A 19,452-nucleotide genomic window follows, 5' to 3' on the forward strand; every position below is an offset into this window, starting at 1 on the left:
GTGCTGCAGAGCTCAGCTCTGTGTTCTGCACAGCCCAGCGCCCTGGCCTGCCCTAAATCCCAGGGTTCCAATGTTCCACTGAGGAGCATGGCAGGGAGAGCCATGGGATGTTCCTTCTGAGCCCTCGTGGAGCACCAGGCTGGCATCTCTGCCACCCAGGAGATCCCAGCAGGCATCAATGATCCCACCAGGGATATCAGCACACCCTGCTGGGCTTCCCACAGCTTCTCCTGGCAGCTGGAGGCCATCCCTGCGTGCCCAGCAGGGCTTTGGGGCAGAGATGCAGCTGGAGCTGCATCCAAACCCTCCCCACACTCAGACCCAGCACCCCCAAACTGCTCCTGGCCTTACCCAGCCCAGCCAGCTGGGAAGCAGCTCCCACTTGCAATAATTACAGCAGAGCTGCCCTCCCCTTGCACTATTTATTGCTTTTGCCCTTGCCGTGGATTGCTGGAGACAGAGACGCTATTAAAGCTCAGAATATTTCTTTCTGGACAGTGAGGGCGAGCTTTGGGGGGAAACTCCCTATTTTCTCTCCAGCACTGCCCCTTCTGCTGGTTAGGGCAGGGCAGGGCAGGGGATGGTTCCCACTGCAGGCTGCCTGGAGCACTCCGTGCCTGCTGAGCAGTGACTGCAGCAGGGGAACGCTCTCCTCTGGTGGAACAGAACCTTGTAAGGATATTTCTGCAAGGTACAACAATTGCCCAAGCATCACCTCTGAGTTGGGTCTCCTCCCTTATTCCCACAATAAGAAGGGAAAGGCGCATTTCAGCGATGACAGCTGAGGCTGGCAAGAGGCAGCCGAAGGGCACCTGCCAGCTCCCACCCTGCTGACAGCATCCCCACAGCTCCAGGATGGGCTCTGGCAAGGAGATAGCAGGCTTGCCAATAATAATAATTATCATTAATAAGCGAGTGACGTCCTAATCTTGGTTACATCAGCCGTGCCCTTCCCCGGAGCCGCTGCCAGTCACACTCACACCGAGCACAGACAAGGGCCGGGAGCTGCTGGGGCCGGAAGGGGATACAGGGGATGGCCCGCGGTGACTTCTGCCTCCCGGCTGAGGGGACAGGGGACACGGCCCGGACAAACCCGGCAGAGCCGCCTCTCTGTGGCATTTGAGTCTCCTCAGCCCTCCGGGGAACTGCGGGGCATAAAGGATGGGATGGGAAGGGAGGTGCGGGGCTGTCCCCTCCTCCTCCTCCCCCGGGCATCCCGCGGGGCTGTCCCGTGTCACAGGCGGGCACAGGGCTGTCCGTGTGTCCTGCGGGATGTCCGTCCATCCCCGCTCCGCATTCAGAGCCCTCCCTGCCCTGTGCCAGCCCCTCCGCACAGCCCGACGGCAGCAGCCCTGGCGAGGAAAACGAGCGAAATTCGGGGGCGTTTGGCAAAGTTGCGAGGTCAGGGCTCCCCCCGCGCCCCCGACCCTGCATCCATGGATTAAGGGGGTCTGCCCCCACACCCAGCTCGGTCTGCTGCCTCCTTAGGTGCCTTTCCTGAGTTGCTGCCGAGCCCGCCAAGGTGCGAGCTTGTTGCGAGCACAAACTGTTGTGATTCCCCCTCCGGCCCTTTTTCCCCGCCTCCCCCCGGTTCCGAACGGGGGGTGTCGGTGCACGGAGCCCGCCGTACCCCATGTCGCTCCCGCGTCAGAAAATGAATGATGCAGCAATTTAATTAGGAGGGAGCGGTGCGTCCATATTGCACCGGCGGAGGAGAGCTCGGCAGCCGGGGGAAGATGCTGCTGCGCGTCCGCGGGCGCGGAGGCTGCGCCCCTGCCCGCGCAGAGCGGCCCCGGGGCGGCGGGAGCCCGCGGAGCCCCCGGCACCTCCCGCCCGCTCCCGCGGCTCTGCCCCCGAACTTTTCGCTGCCGACCCGCGGTTCCAGTTAAGTCTCTCCCGGCCGAGCCACCGCGGGGTGCGGGAGGGGGGTGCGGGATGCCCGGGAGTTACGCGGGGCGGTGCGCGGGTGCGGACGGCGGGGATGCGCGGAGCAGCGCGGGGCTCGCCGCCTGCCCTGCCCGCAGCAATTCCCTCCCGGCTGGCCGAGCCCCGGGGCAGGCAGAGCCCGCAGCCCCCCGCGCATCTCCCGCACCAACTTTGGCCCCCCTGCGCGGATCCGCCGCGCCCCGCGCAGCCCCGTTACCTGCGGCGGCTCCCGGGGCGGGCGGGCACCGCGGGCGCGGCCCCTCCGCCTCCGCGCACACGGCGGGAGGGTGCGGGAGGTGCGCGGTGTCTCCCGAGGCGTTGGGCGCTGCGGGATCCCGGCGAGGCTCGGGCGGGAGCGGCCCCGGGACGGGCGGGCAGCGCCGGGCGGAGCAGGCGGAGATGCGGGGGCAGCGGGGCGGCCGGAGCGGGACCCCCGCCGCAGCCCTCGGCTGGCACTCGCAGTCAGAGCAGCTTTGATTTCCTCCAGACTTGGGCTTTTTGTTCCCTTTTTTCCCCTCTTTTTTTTTTTTTTTTTTTTTTTTTTGGAAAGGGGGGTGGGTGCAAATTCTGCCCCATCCCGGCGGCTTTTTTTCCCTCTCTGATTCTTCTCAGGTTTTTACCTCCCCCATCTGCCCGTTTCCCACTTCTCTTCCTCTCCGCCAACCAGCCCCCTCCTTCCCTCTTAAAAAAAAAAAAAAAAAAGGGATAAAAAAAAATAAAAAAAGGATAGAGGGGAAAAAAAAAAGGCAAGGGAAAAAAAAACTGTGTAGTCAGGGCTTCCCAAATGCGCGCCCCCGACCTGGAGCCGAGCGCGCCCCCTCCGTTTGTTCCCCTTCTTGAAGCTGATTTTCATGACGTGGAGGAGCCTGATCCAGGGCAGGAGCGGCAGCGCACACACACACACACACACACACACACACGCGCGCACACACACACACGCACACACTCGCACACGCACACGGCCCGCAGCGCCCCGCACCCGCGCACAGCCGCGCACCCGCGCTCGCCGCCGCGCCCGCTCCGCGCTGCCGCTGCCGCTGCCCGGAGAAGGCGGCGGCGGCGCTGGAGCCTGCAGCAGCGGCAGCAGCAGCAGCCCCTCTGCTCCCTCCTCCATTGAGTGTGCCAAACAGCAGCTCTGCATCCTAAAAAGGATCATTGAGGGGCTCATTGCATTCCCAGCACGTTTCAGGCTTGCTTCTTTTTTTTTTTTTTTTTTTTTCCTCTCTCCTTTTTTTTTTTTTCTCTTTTTTTTTTTTTCCCTTTTGCCTCAGCTTCAGCAGGAGTAGAGAGAGAGGGAGAGAGAGCCACAGAGAGGGAGAGGCAGAGACAAACCAGCAATCTTTAAACTCGAGCTTTCTTTTTTTTCCCCCTTCCTTTCTTTTGCCTTTTTTTTTTTTTTTTTTTTTGGTAACGATGTGCTAAAATCTCTCCTGCAAACCGGTAAGTACAACCTTTCTGGATCCTTTTGTTTCCGCCTAGGGTCAAAGACACCCCCCTCCTCCAAAAAGAAGATATAATAATCCTCTTTATTTATTTTTTTATTTTTATTACAGCCCTTGCAGAAGAGAAAGAACTTAAGTGGCTAATATTTTGCAAAGGAGACGGAGAGATTGATACTGCAATATAGCTCTCGTCTCTCTCCCTTCTCCCCAATTAGATGCTGGTTTTAATTGCAGAGGGTATTTCTCTTTTCGTGCTTTCAACCATCTCCTCTTTCCCACAGGGGAGGGTTTCATTTGCAAGTTGATCCTAAGGATTTCTGTTCCTCTGGCATTTCCCTCCCCTAAATGCATCTTTCTGCTCTTAAGTTTACGGATGGGGGGCAATTTTTTCTAGTTCTTACACGAGGAAGGCAAAAAGGACCTTTTTATTGGGAGATTGAGACTAAAAGCAATGATCGCTCCGAATCATTCTAATGGGCATTTCAGGGACTCAAGGAAGGCTGCATCACCACTGGTATTATCCCCATCCTTAGCGTTTCCCTGTGCCCATACATTTAAAATATCTGGTGAAAGGAAGGGTGAGACCATATGTTGAAGGAGCTGCATCTCATTAGGGCGGTATTATTTTCATCTGATTGGAGAAGAATGGTGTCTTCATTCGGAATCGTGTATAGTAGGATAGAGAATTTATCGGCTGGTAAGTGTCAAGGTATTTTTTTTTTTCTTCCACTTTCAGCTTTTTTAACCGGGTCTCCTGCTTGGTCCTGGGGGCACAAAATGCCCTAATCCAAGGCAGGCTGAGCGTTTCAATCCTAGGTGCCTCTTCAGCTGTCACTTCCCTTTAGATCTGCTGATCGCATGGGCATGTGCTTTAGAAAGATTAATCATCTCTAAATGCTTTAATCAGCTAAAATGACTAATATGTGGTGTGTATTTATCTGATAATATACCGGTTGCATTAATTCACCGGGGCGCGTTTGCGAGGGGAAGGTTTCCCTCCCCATCAGGGTCGTTAACCATTTACTCCGGTGGAGATGCTGTGGGGGTTTCTGAGGGGAGCCGTTCTGCCAGGGACAGCTCGCACATCCCCTGGAACTCGCGCGTGGAACGCATCGAGCCGGGAGGCAGGGAGGGAAGGAGATCTGAGGGTGGAGGTCCAATAACTTTGGGAGTTTGCATGGATGAAGGATGTGGTGCGACACTGGAGAGATGTGCCCACACTTGGCGTGTTTCCCCCCCTGGGCTGTGATGGCTCCCGGGCTAAAATTCCACCCGGGGATGAGATGCGGGCAGTCCCCAAGCCTGGCAAACGTGGAGAGACGCAACACGTTCGGTGTGCTCGTGGTGCCGTGCGGGGCTGCATGTGCTGTCCTCTTTATAGGTGGCATTTACCACGGGGAGGGGAGCCAGGCAGGCTGCTATCGCGTGATGGAGCCCTCTAACATCTCCCAAGTATAAATCAGGGCAAGGCTCGCCCAGCCGACACCCCTGGAGTTGGTTTGGAACGTCTGCCCAACAATTGCTGAACTTTCCAGGAGCCCGACATGAGTCCAGCAGGTAGGGGCTTAGGGAAAGGAGAAGGGCAGGGCAGAAATACTGAAATCTGTGTTTCTCTTCCCGTTGCAGTTTTGTAAACACCAACAAATGATGAAACCTTCCACGGCAGAGAGGCTTCATAAAGGAAGGATGTTGTGGATAATTCTTCTAAGCACAATTGCTCTAGCATGGACTACACCTATTCCCTTGATAGAGGACTCGGAGGAACTGGATGAGCCCTGCTTTGATCCATGTTACTGTGAAGTGAAGGAGAGCCTTTTCCATATACATTGTGACAACAAGGGATTTATAAATATTAGTCAGATAACAGAGTCGTGGTCGAGACCTTTTAAACTTTATCTGCAGAGGAATTCCATGAGGAAATTGTACACCAACAGTTTTCTTCACTTGAACAATGCTGTATCTATTAACCTTGGGAACAATGCGCTGCAGGACATTCAGACGGGGGCTTTTAACGGGCTCCGAGTTCTGAAGAGGTTGTATTTGCATGAAAACAAATTGGACATTTTCAGGAACGACACTTTCCTGGGTTTGGAAAGTCTGGAATATCTGCAGGCAGATTACAATGTCATTAAACGGATTGAAAGCGGGGCATTTCGAAACCTAAGTAAATTGAGGGTCCTTATCCTAAATGACAATCTTATCCCCATGCTTCCCACCAATTTATTTAAGTCTGTGTCCTTAACCCACTTGGACTTGCGGGGGAACCGCCTCAAAGTCCTTTCGTACCGCGGGATGTTGGACCACATTGGCAGGAGCCTGATGGAGATCCAGCTGGAGGAGAACCCGTGGAACTGTACGTGCGAGATCGTGCAGCTCAAGAGCTGGCTGGAGCGCATCCCCTACACCGCTCTGGTGGGGGACATCACCTGCGAGACGCCCTTCCACTTCCACGGGAAGGACCTGCGGGAGATCAAGAGGAGCAAGCTCTGCCCCATGCTGTCCGACTCGGAGGTGGAAGCCAGCCTGGGCATCCCTCAGCTGTCCTCCAGCAAGGAGAACGCGTGGCCTACCAAGCCTTCCTCCATGCTGTCCTCCTTCCATTTCACCGCTTCCTCTGTTGAGTACAAAACGTCCAACAAGCAGCCCAAGCCCACCAAGCAGCCCCGGGCGCCCCGGCCTCCCCCGACCCCTCGTGGCCTGTACCCCGGGCCCAACCAGCCTCCCGTGGCTGCCTACCAGACCCGGCCCCCCATCCCCATCATCTGCCCCACCGGGTGCTCTTGCAGTTTGCACATCAACGACCTGGGCCTGACGGTCAACTGCAAGGAGCGCGGATTCCACAACATCTCCGAGCTCCTGCCCAGGCCCTTGAACGCCAAGAAGCTGTACCTGAGCGGGAATTTGATCCAGAAAATCTACCGCTCCGATTTCTGGAATTTTTCCTCCTTGGATCTCTTACACCTGGGGAACAACCGGATCTCCTACGTGCAGGACGGGGCGTTCATCAACCTGCCGAACCTCAAGAGCCTGTACCTGAACGGGAACGACATCGAGCGGCTCACCCCGGGCATGTTCCGGGGCCTGCAGAGTTTGCATTACCTGTACTTCGAGTACAACCTGATCAGGGAAATCCAGCCGGCGGCCTTCAGCCTCATGCCCAACCTGAAGCTCCTCTTCCTCAACGACAACCTGCTCCGCACGCTGCCCACCGACGCCTTCGCCGGCACCTCCCTGGCGCGCCTCAACCTGCGCAACAACCACTTCTTGGCGCTGCCGGTGGCCGGGGTGCTGGAGCACCTGCACGCCATCGTGCAGATCGACCTGAAGCTCAACCCCTGGGACTGCACCTGCGACCTGGTGCCGCTCAAGCAGTGGCTGGAGGCGCTCAGCTCCGTCAGCGTGGTGGGCGAGGTGCTGTGCGCCAGCCCCGAGCCGCTGGCCCGCCGCGACCTGCGCTCGCTGGAGCTGGCCGCGCTGTGTCCCGCCGCCCTGCGCCCCGCCGCCGCCGCCTCGCCGCCCGCCGCCGCCCCGCCGCCGCCCGCCGCCACCGGCGCGGCCGCCTACGAGCTGCCCCCGGCCGCCGCGGCCGCGGCCGTGCCGCTCTCCGTGCTCATCCTCAGCCTCCTCGTCCTCTTCTTCTCCGCCGTGCTGGTGGCCGCCGGGCTCTTTGCCTTCGTGCTGCGCCGCCGCCGGCGGAAGCTGCCGTTCCGCGGCCCGCGGGCGGAGGCGGCGGACCTGGGCGCGGTGCCGCTGCGCTGCCCGCGCCTCTTCCCCGAGGGCGGCGGCGGCGGCGGCGGGGGCGGCGGCGGCGGGGGGGGCCCCGGGGAGCGCTCCCCGGAGAAGGCGCCCCCGGCGGGCCACGTCTACGACTACATCCCGCACCCGGTGACCCAGATGTGCAACAACCCCATCTACAAGCCGCGCGAGGAGGAAGAGGCGGCGGGCGGCGGCGGCGGCGAGGCGGCCGAGCTGCTGCGGGGCGGCGGCGAGCGCGGCTTCGCCCACCCCGCCGCCCCCGCCGCCGCGCCCGAGCCGGGCAGCAGCTACCGCACCTTGCTGGAGAAGGAGCAGGAGTGGAGCCTGGCCGTGTCCAGCTCGCAGCTCAACACCATCGTGGCCGTGCACCCCCAGCACCCCGCGGGCGGAGGGCTGGCGGCGGGCGCGCTCGGGGCGGCGGCGGCGGCGGCGGCGGCGGGAGCCCCGCGGGACCGCGACCGCCCGCCGCCCTGCGCCGTGGGCTTCGTGGACTGCCTCTACGGCACCGTGCCCAAGCTGAAGGAACTGCACGTCCACCCCCCCGGCATGCAATACCCGGACCTGCAGCAGGACGCCCGGCTGAAGGAGACCCTGCTCTTCGCGGCCGGCAAGGGCTTCCCGGACCACCAAACACCCACAAGCGAATACCTCGAGTTAAGGGCCAAACTCCAAACCAAGCCGGATTACCTCGAAGTCCTGGAGAAGACCACGTACCGGTTCTGACCGCCGCCCCGCCGCCCGCCCGGCCCCGCCGCCCGCGAGCAGAGGATCCAGCTGTGCGCTCTGCCCCGCCAGATGTGCGCGCTGCGGGGCAGGGCCCTTCTCAGATCAGTAATCGACGAAGTGCCTTCGCAGACTTTTGCCAGCAGATGTTAATCAATCATTATTTTTTTATACTGAAACTGAGACTTTGACTGTGCCATGTCTAAAGGTATATTATTATTATTATATTATTATTATTATTATTATCGGGGATCTTTGTATTGATCCTGATTGAGTAAATTCTATGTGTGTCTCTTTCTCTCTTTTTTCTTTTCCCTTTTCTTTTATTTTCTTTATTCTTGTTGTTTGTTCTGTTCGTTGGCTCTTTTTTTTTCCTTTTTTTTTTCCTTTTTCCGTTGGCAGTAAACTTCCTTGATATTTTCCCTTGGAGGGGAGGGGGAGGGAAGATGGCATTTTCTGGCCTGCTTTCTTCTTGCCCATCATGGCACAGATTCTGTACATTTATTTAAAAGAGAGAAAAAAAAATAATAATGCAAAGAAGCAAACGAGCGCAGTTTGCTGCATGCCTGGAAACTGCAAGAGGGAAGGGAGGGGAGGGTCTTGCTCGAATGTCTCACTCTTGTCTCTCTCCCTCCCTCGCACGCACACTCCTCAGTCTCACCCTCACCCTCACCCTCGCCAGCCCAGCCCCTCCAGGGGGGCTCGGGGGGAACCCCGGGAGCAGTCCCGGGGGCTGGGGGAAGCCACCCGGAGCCGAGCAGCCCAAAGGATGTCACCACGTGGCGCACACACCTAGGGGATGCTCAGCGACGCTTCATCATGACGCCATGGTTTTGTTTTTGTTGTTTTGTTTTTTTTTTTTTTTTGGAGGACATCTGCACTTTCCTAATAAAAGCGACATGCAAATATACAGAGAAAAAAAAAAAAAAAAAGGAAAAATAAACCCCAAAAGCTAATGGGCACCTCTCACTAACAGCTTTGTAGGAAGCACTTTTAATGTTTTCTCTCATGCACCCATACACGCACACACGCACACACACACAAAGGTACAACAATGTGCATATATTTATTCTGTAATTTCAAGTGAATATAAATTGTAAAGGTAATGTTAAATCATTGTACAGTGATGCGTCTGGTATAGCTTTCCTAATAAAACGTTTTGAAAAAAATTGCAGATATATATATATATATATATATATACACCCCCAAATATATATATATATATAGGAATACAAAGCTTGAACCTGAAACTTCAGCTTCCTCCACAGAGATTTCCTTCCCCCCATAACCTTGAACGCTATTTTATTAATAACATTTCGATGCACTGTGATGTTAACCGAGAAAAAAAAAAAAACCCTGTACAGCGTCTCTTGCCAAGATACCACCCGAGACTGTCACAAATCCGATTTGCGATCTGTATCCCTGTCGCACTGTCCTGACAGTTAAAAATATCGGGGAAATTGGGGAGCGCATCCCGCCGGAGCGCTGCTTCCCGGCCTGCTGGAGGCACCGGGAGGCATCGCGGGGATGCTGCCGGTGCTGGCAGCGGGGTGAGCACTCAGAGAGCTCCCACCCCTTCGGATGAAACCGCAGCTCCACTTTGGAATGGGGGGATGCGATCTGGGAAAGCAAAGCATCCATCCCAGCGCTGCCCTTCTCCCGCTGCAACCGGAGGGAGACCAAAGACCGTGCGATTTCCCTGCCCGGGCGGGTCCCGGTTGGTATCTTGTCCGCGTTGGTGTCTTGTCGCCGGCGGTGTCCCTGTGTCCGGCCGTGTCCCTCTGTCCGGCCGTGTCCCTGTGTCCGGCGCTGTCCCCGCGGTCCCGGGCCGGGCGCGGCCCCTCGCGGCCGCCAGGTGGCGCCCCAGCCCCAGCGCTGAGGGGCGGCGGCGGGGCCGGAGGGCCCGGGCTCGATCCGGGATTGATCCCGGGATTGATCCCAGGATTGATCCCGGTCTCGATCCTGGACTCGATCCTGGATTCCATCCCAGCCTGGAGCAGCTCCAGAGGCCGCTCCCTGTCCCCGTCCTCCCCGCCGAATGAACCCGCGGGCGCCTTGTCCCGAGGCGGGCAGGGCCGCCATGGGCAGCCCCACAGCCGGGCACTGCCCTGAGGCCTTCAGAGAGTGGGGTCAGCCCAGAAATACCCAATGTGTCCAGAGAGCGGGGTTAATCCAGAAATATCCAATTGTGTTCAGAGAGTGACGTTAACCCAGAAATACTCAGTGTGTCCAGAGAGTGGGATTAATCCAGAAATATCCAATTGTGTTCAGAGAGTGGGGTTTTTCCAGAAATACCCAATGTGTCCAAAGAGCAGGGTTAATCCAGAAATACCCATTGTGTCCAGAGAGTGGGGTTAATCCAGAAATATCTAATTGTGTCCAGAGAGTGGGGTTAATCCAGAAATACCCAATGTGTCCAGAGAGTGGGGTTTTTCCAGAAATACCCAATGTGTTCAGAGAGTGGGGTTAATCCAGAAATACCCAATGGGTCCATCAGCACCATGTGTCTGGACAGCGGTCAGGGTGGTTTCTCCAGGTGAATCGAGGTTATTCCCCAAAGGTGCTGCTGGGAGTGGGTTCTGTCACCTCCTGGCAGAGGGTCACAGTGCCAAGGTCACCGTCCCCACCACCTGCTCTTTCCTTGGGGAGCAGCTCGGTTTCACCCCACACAATGTGTTTTAACAGAGATAAACGCATAAATACTTGTTGTCCCCCCACAATGTCGCTATTTACAGCTCTGGGCAGGATGCTCATGGTGAGCTTTACTCTTGGAGAGTCATTTCCCCAGCCTTGGTAGCAGCTGTGTGTGTCTGGAGATGGAGGGACAGCTCCAAACCTCTGTAAAGCTGGCATCACCCTCCATGCCATCAGTAAAAATATTACACATTGCAATTTCCTCTCTTGAGTTGAGATTGTGTTTCCTCACTTCAGCTCTGACCCATTGGGGTTTGCTCATTTGTTTGTTTTGCTGAGTTCTTAATAGATAGTGGAAGAGCATGCACGTGCTAAGAGTATTAAACATGCAAGTGCAAAGGCCAGATCCTTCTTATCATAATTGTAATAATTACATTGATAAGCCTACATGCAAGTGATGCGTGGAGCTGTATAAATCAGGTTAAAGTACAATCCCCAGTGAGAGTGGTGCTGTATACATTTGGCAATGTCCTCAAAGCCCCAAGTGTTCATACTTGTATCCAAATAGAGTAAAGCCGGTTGCAAATAATGTTTATATTTTCATTAAACTGCAGAAAGGCAAGAGAATTTCATCCTTACTATAGGCAGTAATCTCGCCCGTGGACGGTGAGCAGATCTATTTATTCAGTGGAAATAAATTTGTTCTATGAGAATGGAATTTTGTATTAAAAGAGATAATTTTTGGCTTACGTTGAGTTATTTTTCTTTCCTTGCGTAGGAAACTTCCTTTCCCTTGTGTACTGAGATGATTTGGGGATGATTTGCTCTGGAAGTGTTGACAGTGTCTAAGTGTGATGTCTAAAGGGTGTTTTGATGACTTTTATTTTGCTTTTTCATTATGTTGAGCTGAGGCTGAGTGGGTAGCAGCATTCCTTTCCCAGGGCAGGAAAAAAAAGTGGATCCATCATCTCTGACCTGCAGTGGGTGACACTTTGCATGCTCCAACCCAGGTTCCTCCTAATTAATAGGGAGTATTAATGATAATTCTGTCTTTATCAGCAGTAGCATTGGTAGCATTAATGCTACTGGGAAGGAATCAAATAAAATCAAATGATCTGCAGTTGCATTAGAGCTGTTTGATGGGATGCTATGTGAAATAAATAACTTTTTAGCTGATTTCATGGTGTACAAGTACCTGGTGTCAGCCTGAGCAGCTCAGCCTGTGGAAGTAAAACTTCAGCAAGTGTTTGGTTTATTCCCTCACTGACCATTGAAATTCTTCCTACAGGTGGAAAAGAACAGCAAGGCCAGGTAAGCCCCAGTCCCAGCCAACAGCTGCACACAGGGAAATGGAAAGGATGATCCTGGTGCTCAATTATTGGTGCTTTTTGTCTTTTCTGGATGTTGTCATTGATGTCACCATCGCATTGTAACTTAGGTTAAAAAATTTGTTTGGAAATGGTTTCATGGATCTCTTGAGTGTATCAACAGTGACAGAAAGATGTCAAATGTTATGGTATGAGTGATAATGTGAATTTTGGAAAGCCTGTTGCCTATTGCTGTGATTAGAGTGTTATTGGAGAGTGAAAATCTCGTTTCTTAGGAGCTTCAGTGAACATGGGTTAAGCTGTGGCAGCTCCAGATTTTGTCAGAGGCCTTTCCAGACAAAACCACCTTTGAGTGTGGCAGCACAGCTGGTTTTAAGTTAGAGATATGTGGGTTTGTCCAAGTTGTTCTCTGAGAACCATGAAAGGGGGGAAAGGTCTCTCCAAAATGTGAGGCTGTTCTCCTGAAGCACTTGGGTGTGCCAGCAGCACTTGATGATTTCTGTGCTGCCTCCACTCACTTCAAGTACCCATTTCACGTGAAGATGCCATGGCTGGGGTTGAGGTTTAACAGAGATGTTAACAGAGATGTTCACGTGAAGAGCAGCAAGCAGAATTTGGCCCTGAGTGTGGGAGTTCATTGCTCAGCACATTGCTTTACCACGGGCACAACTCCTGGCAGAGCTCCAGCCACCCCGGGGTGAACTTGTTCCAGGATTGCCCTTCTTCCAAGGGCACTTGCTTTTACAGCATGGATTTATGGACACTGGGAAATCAGGCTCTGTGTGCTGCGTGTTTCTATTTTCTGAGTTTTTCCAAGGCTTGGTTTTCAATCTGTAGCTGAGGTTCTCAGTGAATTTATGTATGTATGTATTTATGTGTACACAATTATGGATTTGTGTGTACACAGTTATGTATTTGTGTTGTACACAGTACAACATGGTTTTTCTCCATGGAACAAATGCAAAATGACCCAGGATGTAGCTCACAACACAGCTCTTTGTACAAAAATTCCTATTTTTTAATTCTGGTGTGAGTGGAAATACTTTTTTTTCCCCCAGTTCTTGAAATATTTCTGGTTTGATTGGGCAGTGGAAGAATTGGAATGTGCTTGGAACAAACCCTTGAGTGGGAATGGAGGGGAGGCCCAATTCTGCTCCCTTGAAGCCAATGTTGAGACACCACATTATGATCAGTTTTAGTCAACAGACTTGAATGAAGAGCAAAATCTGATCTCAGAAAATTACAACATCGATTAAGTGGATTCAAGTATTTTAAGACAAGTACTCCATGGGACTGTTTCAGAATAAAATGAGTAATGGTACAGGGAAAATGGGTTTGCCATAAATTCTGTGATTCTCTGATTGACCCCACTCACAAATTAACAAAACAATCTTTAAGGCTTTTGATTTTAAAGACAAATTTGTTTAGCTCCAATGTCATCAGTGACCAACTAGCCAAGAAGATTACTAATGTAACAACTGTAAGTTATTTGGAAATACTTTATTAGTATTATCTTTTTTCTTTGAGAGCAAGAATATGGAGGTCCCCTCCATCCCAGGGCTTTCTGTGTGTCTGTGATTGGCAGGCTCTGACAACTGTGTTTCCTACAATTCCTTTAAAATGTCTTTTCCTTGATCCTTAGGGTTTCCCAGTTGTAAAATTCTGTCCTTATCACAGTTTTGTTCAGGTTGTTGGGGCAGTTTGGCACATTTCTGTAGACTGTGCTCAGAGAGCAAAGCACAGAGTTCCCCAGGAGGCTGCTGGGGTGACACCTGTAGGTTATTTTTGATCCCTGTGGAAGCATTAGGAAACACCTCCCCGTGGTGGCATTGCCTCTGCTAAATTGGTCAGTATTGTGCTGTTATCAGGATGGTGTCAGATGGATAATTTTTGTGAGAAAATGAGAGGAAAAGGCTCAAAGAGCAGAGCTGTAGGAAGGCTCTGTCCCACATTTGTGCTGGGTGGTCTCTGGAGGGTGGGTGGTGCATCAATCCTGATATTTTTGAAGGTTAAGGATGTTGATCTGGAGTGTGGGGTTATTTTTAGCAATTATTTAGAGGTGTGGACATGCAAGACTCAGCTGTTGGGTGCCTTAAAAAGAACAGATACTAACAGAGGGCAGAGCAAATATAAAATATTCACAACCGAGTCCTGTGTCCTATCCTGAATCTTTAATGTCCATTTACTTTTCCTAATTTCTTTATTTTTCCGCTAGAATTTTCTAAATCTCTCAAGAATATCCTGTATATTCTGTGAATCCTGAAGAGATATTTCAGGTTAGCCGAGGAGTGACTCTCTCTGTACTTGGGGATTCCAACCAATGCCACTGCCTGTGGAGGAATATCCTGCCCATGGCACGTGGCACAGCAATTTGGCTTGTCCTTGGAGCATGGTGCCAGGGAGGGAGGTTCTCTGCACTGATCAGGTTCTGCAGTAGGGCGTGAATGATTCCAAGCAGGAATTCCTGAATTGTGATAAATCACTTTTGGAATGGCAAAGACTTCATTTGTGCTGCTGCCTCTGGTGGCACTGCCATCCCTGCTGGTGGTGGTGGCACCCAGCACCATTCCTGAGGAGGGACTCCTGTGACAGTAACTCTAAAAACCAAAAAACCAAAAAAAAAAGCTGAAGAAAAATTTGGGACTTTTTATCCTACAGGGACCTTATCTGAAGTTAATGACATTCCCCAAATGTTACAGCGGCATTAATATACTGCTTATGGGGGTTGTATGCATTTTTTTCTTGCTTTTTTTGCTTTTCCACAGACAGTAGGTGGATTACACCCTAAAGAATTACAGGAATGTATTTTTTGGTCATTTTTTCAGGCTGTACTTGTTTAAGACTAAGTCAGTCCCAACAGTAACTGTCCTAAACTGAGTTTTATAGGAAGATACATAAACCTTTGGGTTTGTACTTGGTCTCTAAATTATTTTATGTGTTTAAATATAAATGTCCATTATCTGAATAACCCTTGAACCAGAGTCCATCTTTGAACTTTGGAGGCTTTTGCTTTGCAAATGAAAGTTAATTAATGTTGGGTTAATTAATGTTTGGGTTTGTGCGGGTTTTTTTGTTCTGTGATTGTTGAGTTTGATTTTATCACTGGTACAACCAGAGAGAGGGAAACATTGCAGTGTGAAAATTCTCTTGATAGGACTTTCATTCTTGTGCTTCTTTTCTTTGGAGAGTGAGGGAACTGTGCTCCAAAGGGAGTAGGAATTGCCACTCAGAGCTGAAATGTCTCCACTCTGCTGTGTCCTGGGAGTGCCCAGCACGGTCTGACTCAAAGGGAGGTGCCAGAAATCCCCATTACTGAGATTTCAGGGTTGGATGGGACCAGCCAAGCTGCTCCACCTGAGAGATCCAGTCCTTGAGTCCTGCACCACTGGAGCCACCATCCCCATGCGCCTAGGAGCACTGAGAAAATCCATGTTGTGCTGCTTTGGTAAAAAATGAGCTTTACAAAAATTAGGCATTGGTAATGGATGCTGCTCAGTTTAGCTTGTCTGTCTTTTTTAGGGAACACATCCAGGTTTCTCTGGTGCTATTAAACTGCCATGCAAGGGCAGGACTGATCAGTTGTCCCCAGAGCACTGCTGGAATAAATCTCTACCTAAATGTATTCTTAATAATCAGAGAGACATTTCCTGTGGCATCACTTCTGTTATGTTTTCTTGCAGTGACCCAAAAACCTGGCTGCTTTGGAAAGCGGATAGTATTGGCAAGCAAAGAAATATGGCAAGTAAAAAGTCTTTTTTAGATCCAGTTGATGTCAGTGTTTTCTTCAAAAAAAAAGGGCAAGTCCTAGCCCTGAGGGGCCCTGAGGAGGAGTCAAGGCACTGATTAAGGCAGAGAGTAATTGTTCAGTCCGTGCTTAATTGTCCCCTTCAGGTTTAAACCAGTGAAGAATTGTGGTTGGATGTAATTTATGTAGATAAATACATATATATGTATTCCTGCTAGCAGTGGGGGCTGTGACACTGCAGCCAGGGAGGCTGATGGAAGGAATGGCAATGGCTAAGCTGTGACAAGTGGGAATTTTGCCAAGGCTGACAGTGAGAACGGCACCTGAAAGTCAAGTGCCTCTCTCTGGCTTCCAGACAGCCAATAACTACATGAAATCCTTGTTGCAAACCCTTGTTTTAGAGCAGGTAACAAATAGCTCCCAGACCCTGTTTTTCCTGCCTTTAGCCCCAGCTCTCACCAGCCTGCAGGTCGCTGGCATTCCCAGAATTGCTTTTTTTACCTGTCTGCATGCACAGATCCTCCTTGGGCTGAGGACACACACACCCTGAGCCCTCTGTTTGTGCCTGGAGTGGAGACCAAGTGAAAACACAGTTCTCTCTGTTGGGTTTTTCTGTAGAGTGGTGTTTTGCACCTCGAGACTTCCCTCTGCCCCGCCTGGAGTGCCCTCAGCTTGCTGGCAGCCTGGCCAGGTTGGCCGTGGTGGTGTCACAGGCCTTTGCCAACCAGATCTGTGCAAGCCTTCAGAGCACAAAGCCCTGATAAGAAGGATCCCTAACAGGTATGCATCAGGGAGAAGGAGGAGATGCTCCTAAAATTAGTTGCTGTCAGCTCCAAGCAGGAGCGAGCGCCTCGTGTGTCACGGAAACGCTGAGTATGTGCTGTATAAACTGTGTGTAAATCTGAGTATGTACCTATAATTACACTAGTGAAGTGTAAAATCCAATCTCTGCAAACTTGTGGGAGATTCAGGAATGTGGCTTGCTTTGGACTGTAATTAAAAATATGGGCATTTGGGTTAAAAATAGCTCCTTTCCGACCTACATTCCCGATGTAGGTCAGTGGAGGCATTTTTCAGACATATTAGCATTTTGGACACTTAATCTTAGCAGCATATTGCATCTCCTAGAATAGGTTAGGAGAGGCAAGGCAGGAGGAATTGCTGCATCTCGAGTCACCCAGAGAGGTTGCCAAGTTTCTCAGGCACCAGAGAGGCAGAATAATGAGGATTATATTTAATTCGGGCTGGAGAGACAACCGTGGGGTGTTGAGCAGAGGCAGCTCAGATCATCTTGGCTCTGTGGGGGAGGGAGAATTTATAACTCTAGCTGGCTCCAAAGCAAGCTCTGTGTGCATTTGCTATGTGTATATATATTTTTATATATGTATATACAAATCTGGATGTGTATATAACACCCTGTGTATATATGTATGTATGTATGTATATGTCTCCAGTGTACAAAATGTGTATCTATAGAAATGTATACATTTATATGAATTTCTATTTCTCTATATAAATAGTCATGCAACTAGGGGAAATCACATTTCCACGGCGTGTCCTTTTCTGTAACACCCCCCCAAAAAAGAAGCTGCTTCCATTAATGTCACATTGGCACAAATGACTTAAATTTTCTTTTCTGTTTTGAAAGGAGTGGTGCTTAGTGGCTGAGCACAAGCCTGGAAGGTTTTTACTCTTCCAGAGGACTTCCAGTAAATCATGAGCTGCTCCAGAGCTGTTCCGCATTTGTGAAATAAAGTGGTGGCCAAAATGACTCAGGGCTGGTTTTACAGGCAAAGGAAAAGGGTTGTTGAGTGTGCATTGGAAACCTCTGCTATGCTCTCAGAGTTCTGATGGTGAAATATCTGCGCTGCTAATTACTTTGGTTGCTGTTAATTTCCCAGCAATTGGCTTGAACAGGGGGAAAAAAAATTTTCCTGCTCTGAAGTAAGTTATCTGAAGTCTGATTATGTTGCCTCAGTGATGTATGGATTTCCATTTAGGGTCAGGATGTTGGGCTGTAAGTCAAGAATCTGAGCTCAGTGAACATCTAGTTTGGGATGTGTCTTTTCTGTTCTAATTGATTTTAAATAATTTCAATTCATCATCAGAGCAAGCTATACCTTAATTCATGATAAGCTCAAACAATTTCTCATTCATATCAGGGTGAATTTTGCACTTGGCTTCGGTGGGGTCGAACGAGGTCGGAGCGTTTCATTCAGCACTGGCATAAAAACAATCTTGTACTTGTGCAACTATTAATTCAAATTGTAATTTTGTAATAAAAGCAGCCTAAAAATGATTTGCTAGTTATGTATTCTATGGTTATGGCACCTTTCTGTGGATAAGATGTGCTGGTGTTGGCTTTGATTTTGTGTTGCTGATCTTTACTCTGGGTTTGGCCCCAGAGCTAGAAGCAGCCCAGCCCTGGAATACCAGGCCATAACACACTGCATTTAAAAGGAAAAGCTGCAGAGCACTGATCCCTCAGCATTCCTTGAGCTGTGTGCCCAGAGTGCTGCCCGATTGCTGAATTGCCACATGCATTGTGCAAATATTCTAGGAAATGTGGGTCATGGGAGTGTGGATTTGTCACGGGCATTTTGGCTCCCTGTGGCAGAGCCCTTGTCCTGTCCTGCAGAAAAACCTCCTTGTGCCTCCACCCTGACCTTTCCCAGGCTGTCCTGGTCCCTGGGGCAGGGTGGAAATGTCCTGCTGCCCTTCTGCCATCGTCTGGGAGCTGGGATGTGGTTAAGAAATAAAAAAGGGAGAATGGATTATTCCTTCCTAAGCCCTGCACTTCCTTCAGGAGAAGACAGAGAGACAAACATGAAATCATCGTGGAAACCAAAACAAACACCCAGAACACATGACATTGAGTGAAATGTTTCTCCTGAGCTTCTGGATTGTGCCTTGCCTTATTATTTCGTCTGGGGGAAATCAGCACTTTATGGGAAAGTGCTTCCCAATCTCTTTTGCAAATGTTGCAGTGAAACTTCTGTGATGTATAGCTGCCTGTTCAAGAAAATGGGTCATTTCCATACAAATGTCATATTTCTATGCAGAAAATATGCTGAATTCATACCCTATCTCCTAGTTAAAGCAATCCCTTTGCTGGTTTTGTGATTTCAGCATATTTGCCTGACTGGAGACAACCAGAAGATGAGAAGAAAAAATTATTATTTTTTAATTAACTCATGCAGGCCTAATGTCAGACTAAGCACTTGAGTGCAGCATCTCTGGGGCACACACAGGAATATCATCCTCAGATGGCTAATTTTTTTTTTTTGAGCAGGGTGAACCACAAAGCTCAGAGAGCTGCTGCTTTGCTCAGAGTCTGGAGACTTGGGGAAAGAAGTTTTTCTGATGTCAGTGTTGAAGAAGATGCCTGGATGTCCTCAGGGGAGCAGCCGTCCACACAGGAACCCACAGGCTGAAGGCAGCAGGGGAGTGATGAGCTTTGCAAATCTCCTCCTCGCAGGATGAATTTCATCTAAAATGAACCCGAGCTCCTGGCACTGCTGCTCAAAAGGAACAACAAACCCACCCTGCCTCTGGAAAGCTGAATTTTCCGTGCTACTTCATACTTGGGAAAGGAACAGTGGATTTTAGGATGGGAGTTACAAAGTGATTGGATGCTAGAGATGGACAACCAAAGAAAAGCTGTGACCCAAAGTCTGCAGTGCCTGGTGTAAATAAATCCTAAATAAATCCTCAGATTCCCACTGAGTTCCCACTGTCCCTCCCAGCACAGCAGTGCTGCTGGCCTTGCTGCTTAGGTGACACCAGAGTTTTGGTACCTGCTGCTGGAGCTTTCCAAACAGCCATTAGAATTGCTTGAAATAATTCAGATGAATCTGCCCAACTTCTCAGCTCGTGTGAGCTTCAGCCAGCAAAGTTC

At 50.9% G+C, this 19,452-nt stretch overlaps 1 protein-coding gene across 7 annotated transcripts; it reads left to right on the forward strand.

Moving 5' to 3' along the window:
- Positions 1-1,851: 1,851 nt before the first annotated feature.
- On the forward strand, positions 1,852-19,249 carry SLITRK3 (SLIT and NTRK like family member 3). 7 transcript variants are annotated; one of them, XM_054283074.1, is made up of 3 exons: positions 1,852-1,884; positions 4,995-8,055; positions 11,770-17,853. In XM_054283074.1, exon 2 carries the CDS (start codon positions 5,013-5,015, stop codon positions 7,845-7,847), a length of 2,835 nt encoding a protein of 944 aa, XP_054139049.1. In that variant the 5' UTR covers positions 1,852-1,884; positions 4,995-5,012; the 3' UTR covers positions 7,848-8,055; positions 11,770-17,853. The 7 variants fall into 7 exon arrangements, with proteins under 7 accessions (XP_054139049.1, XP_054139048.1, XP_054139043.1 ...); XM_054283073.1 differs by lacking the exon at positions 1,852-1,884 and adding an exon at positions 2,948-3,366; XM_054283068.1 differs by lacking the exon at positions 1,852-1,884 and adding an exon at positions 3,343-3,366 and having other exon boundaries at positions 3,480-8,055.
- Positions 19,250-19,452: the final 203 nt, after the last annotated feature.

This window comes from Melozone crissalis, unplaced genomic scaffold (genome assembly GCF_028551555.1).
Source record: "Melozone crissalis strain CALT ecotype California unplaced genomic scaffold, PUWL_Pcris_2 ptg000034l_1, whole genome shotgun sequence".
Taxonomy (NCBI): domain Eukaryota; kingdom Metazoa; phylum Chordata; class Aves; order Passeriformes; family Passerellidae; genus Melozone; species Melozone crissalis.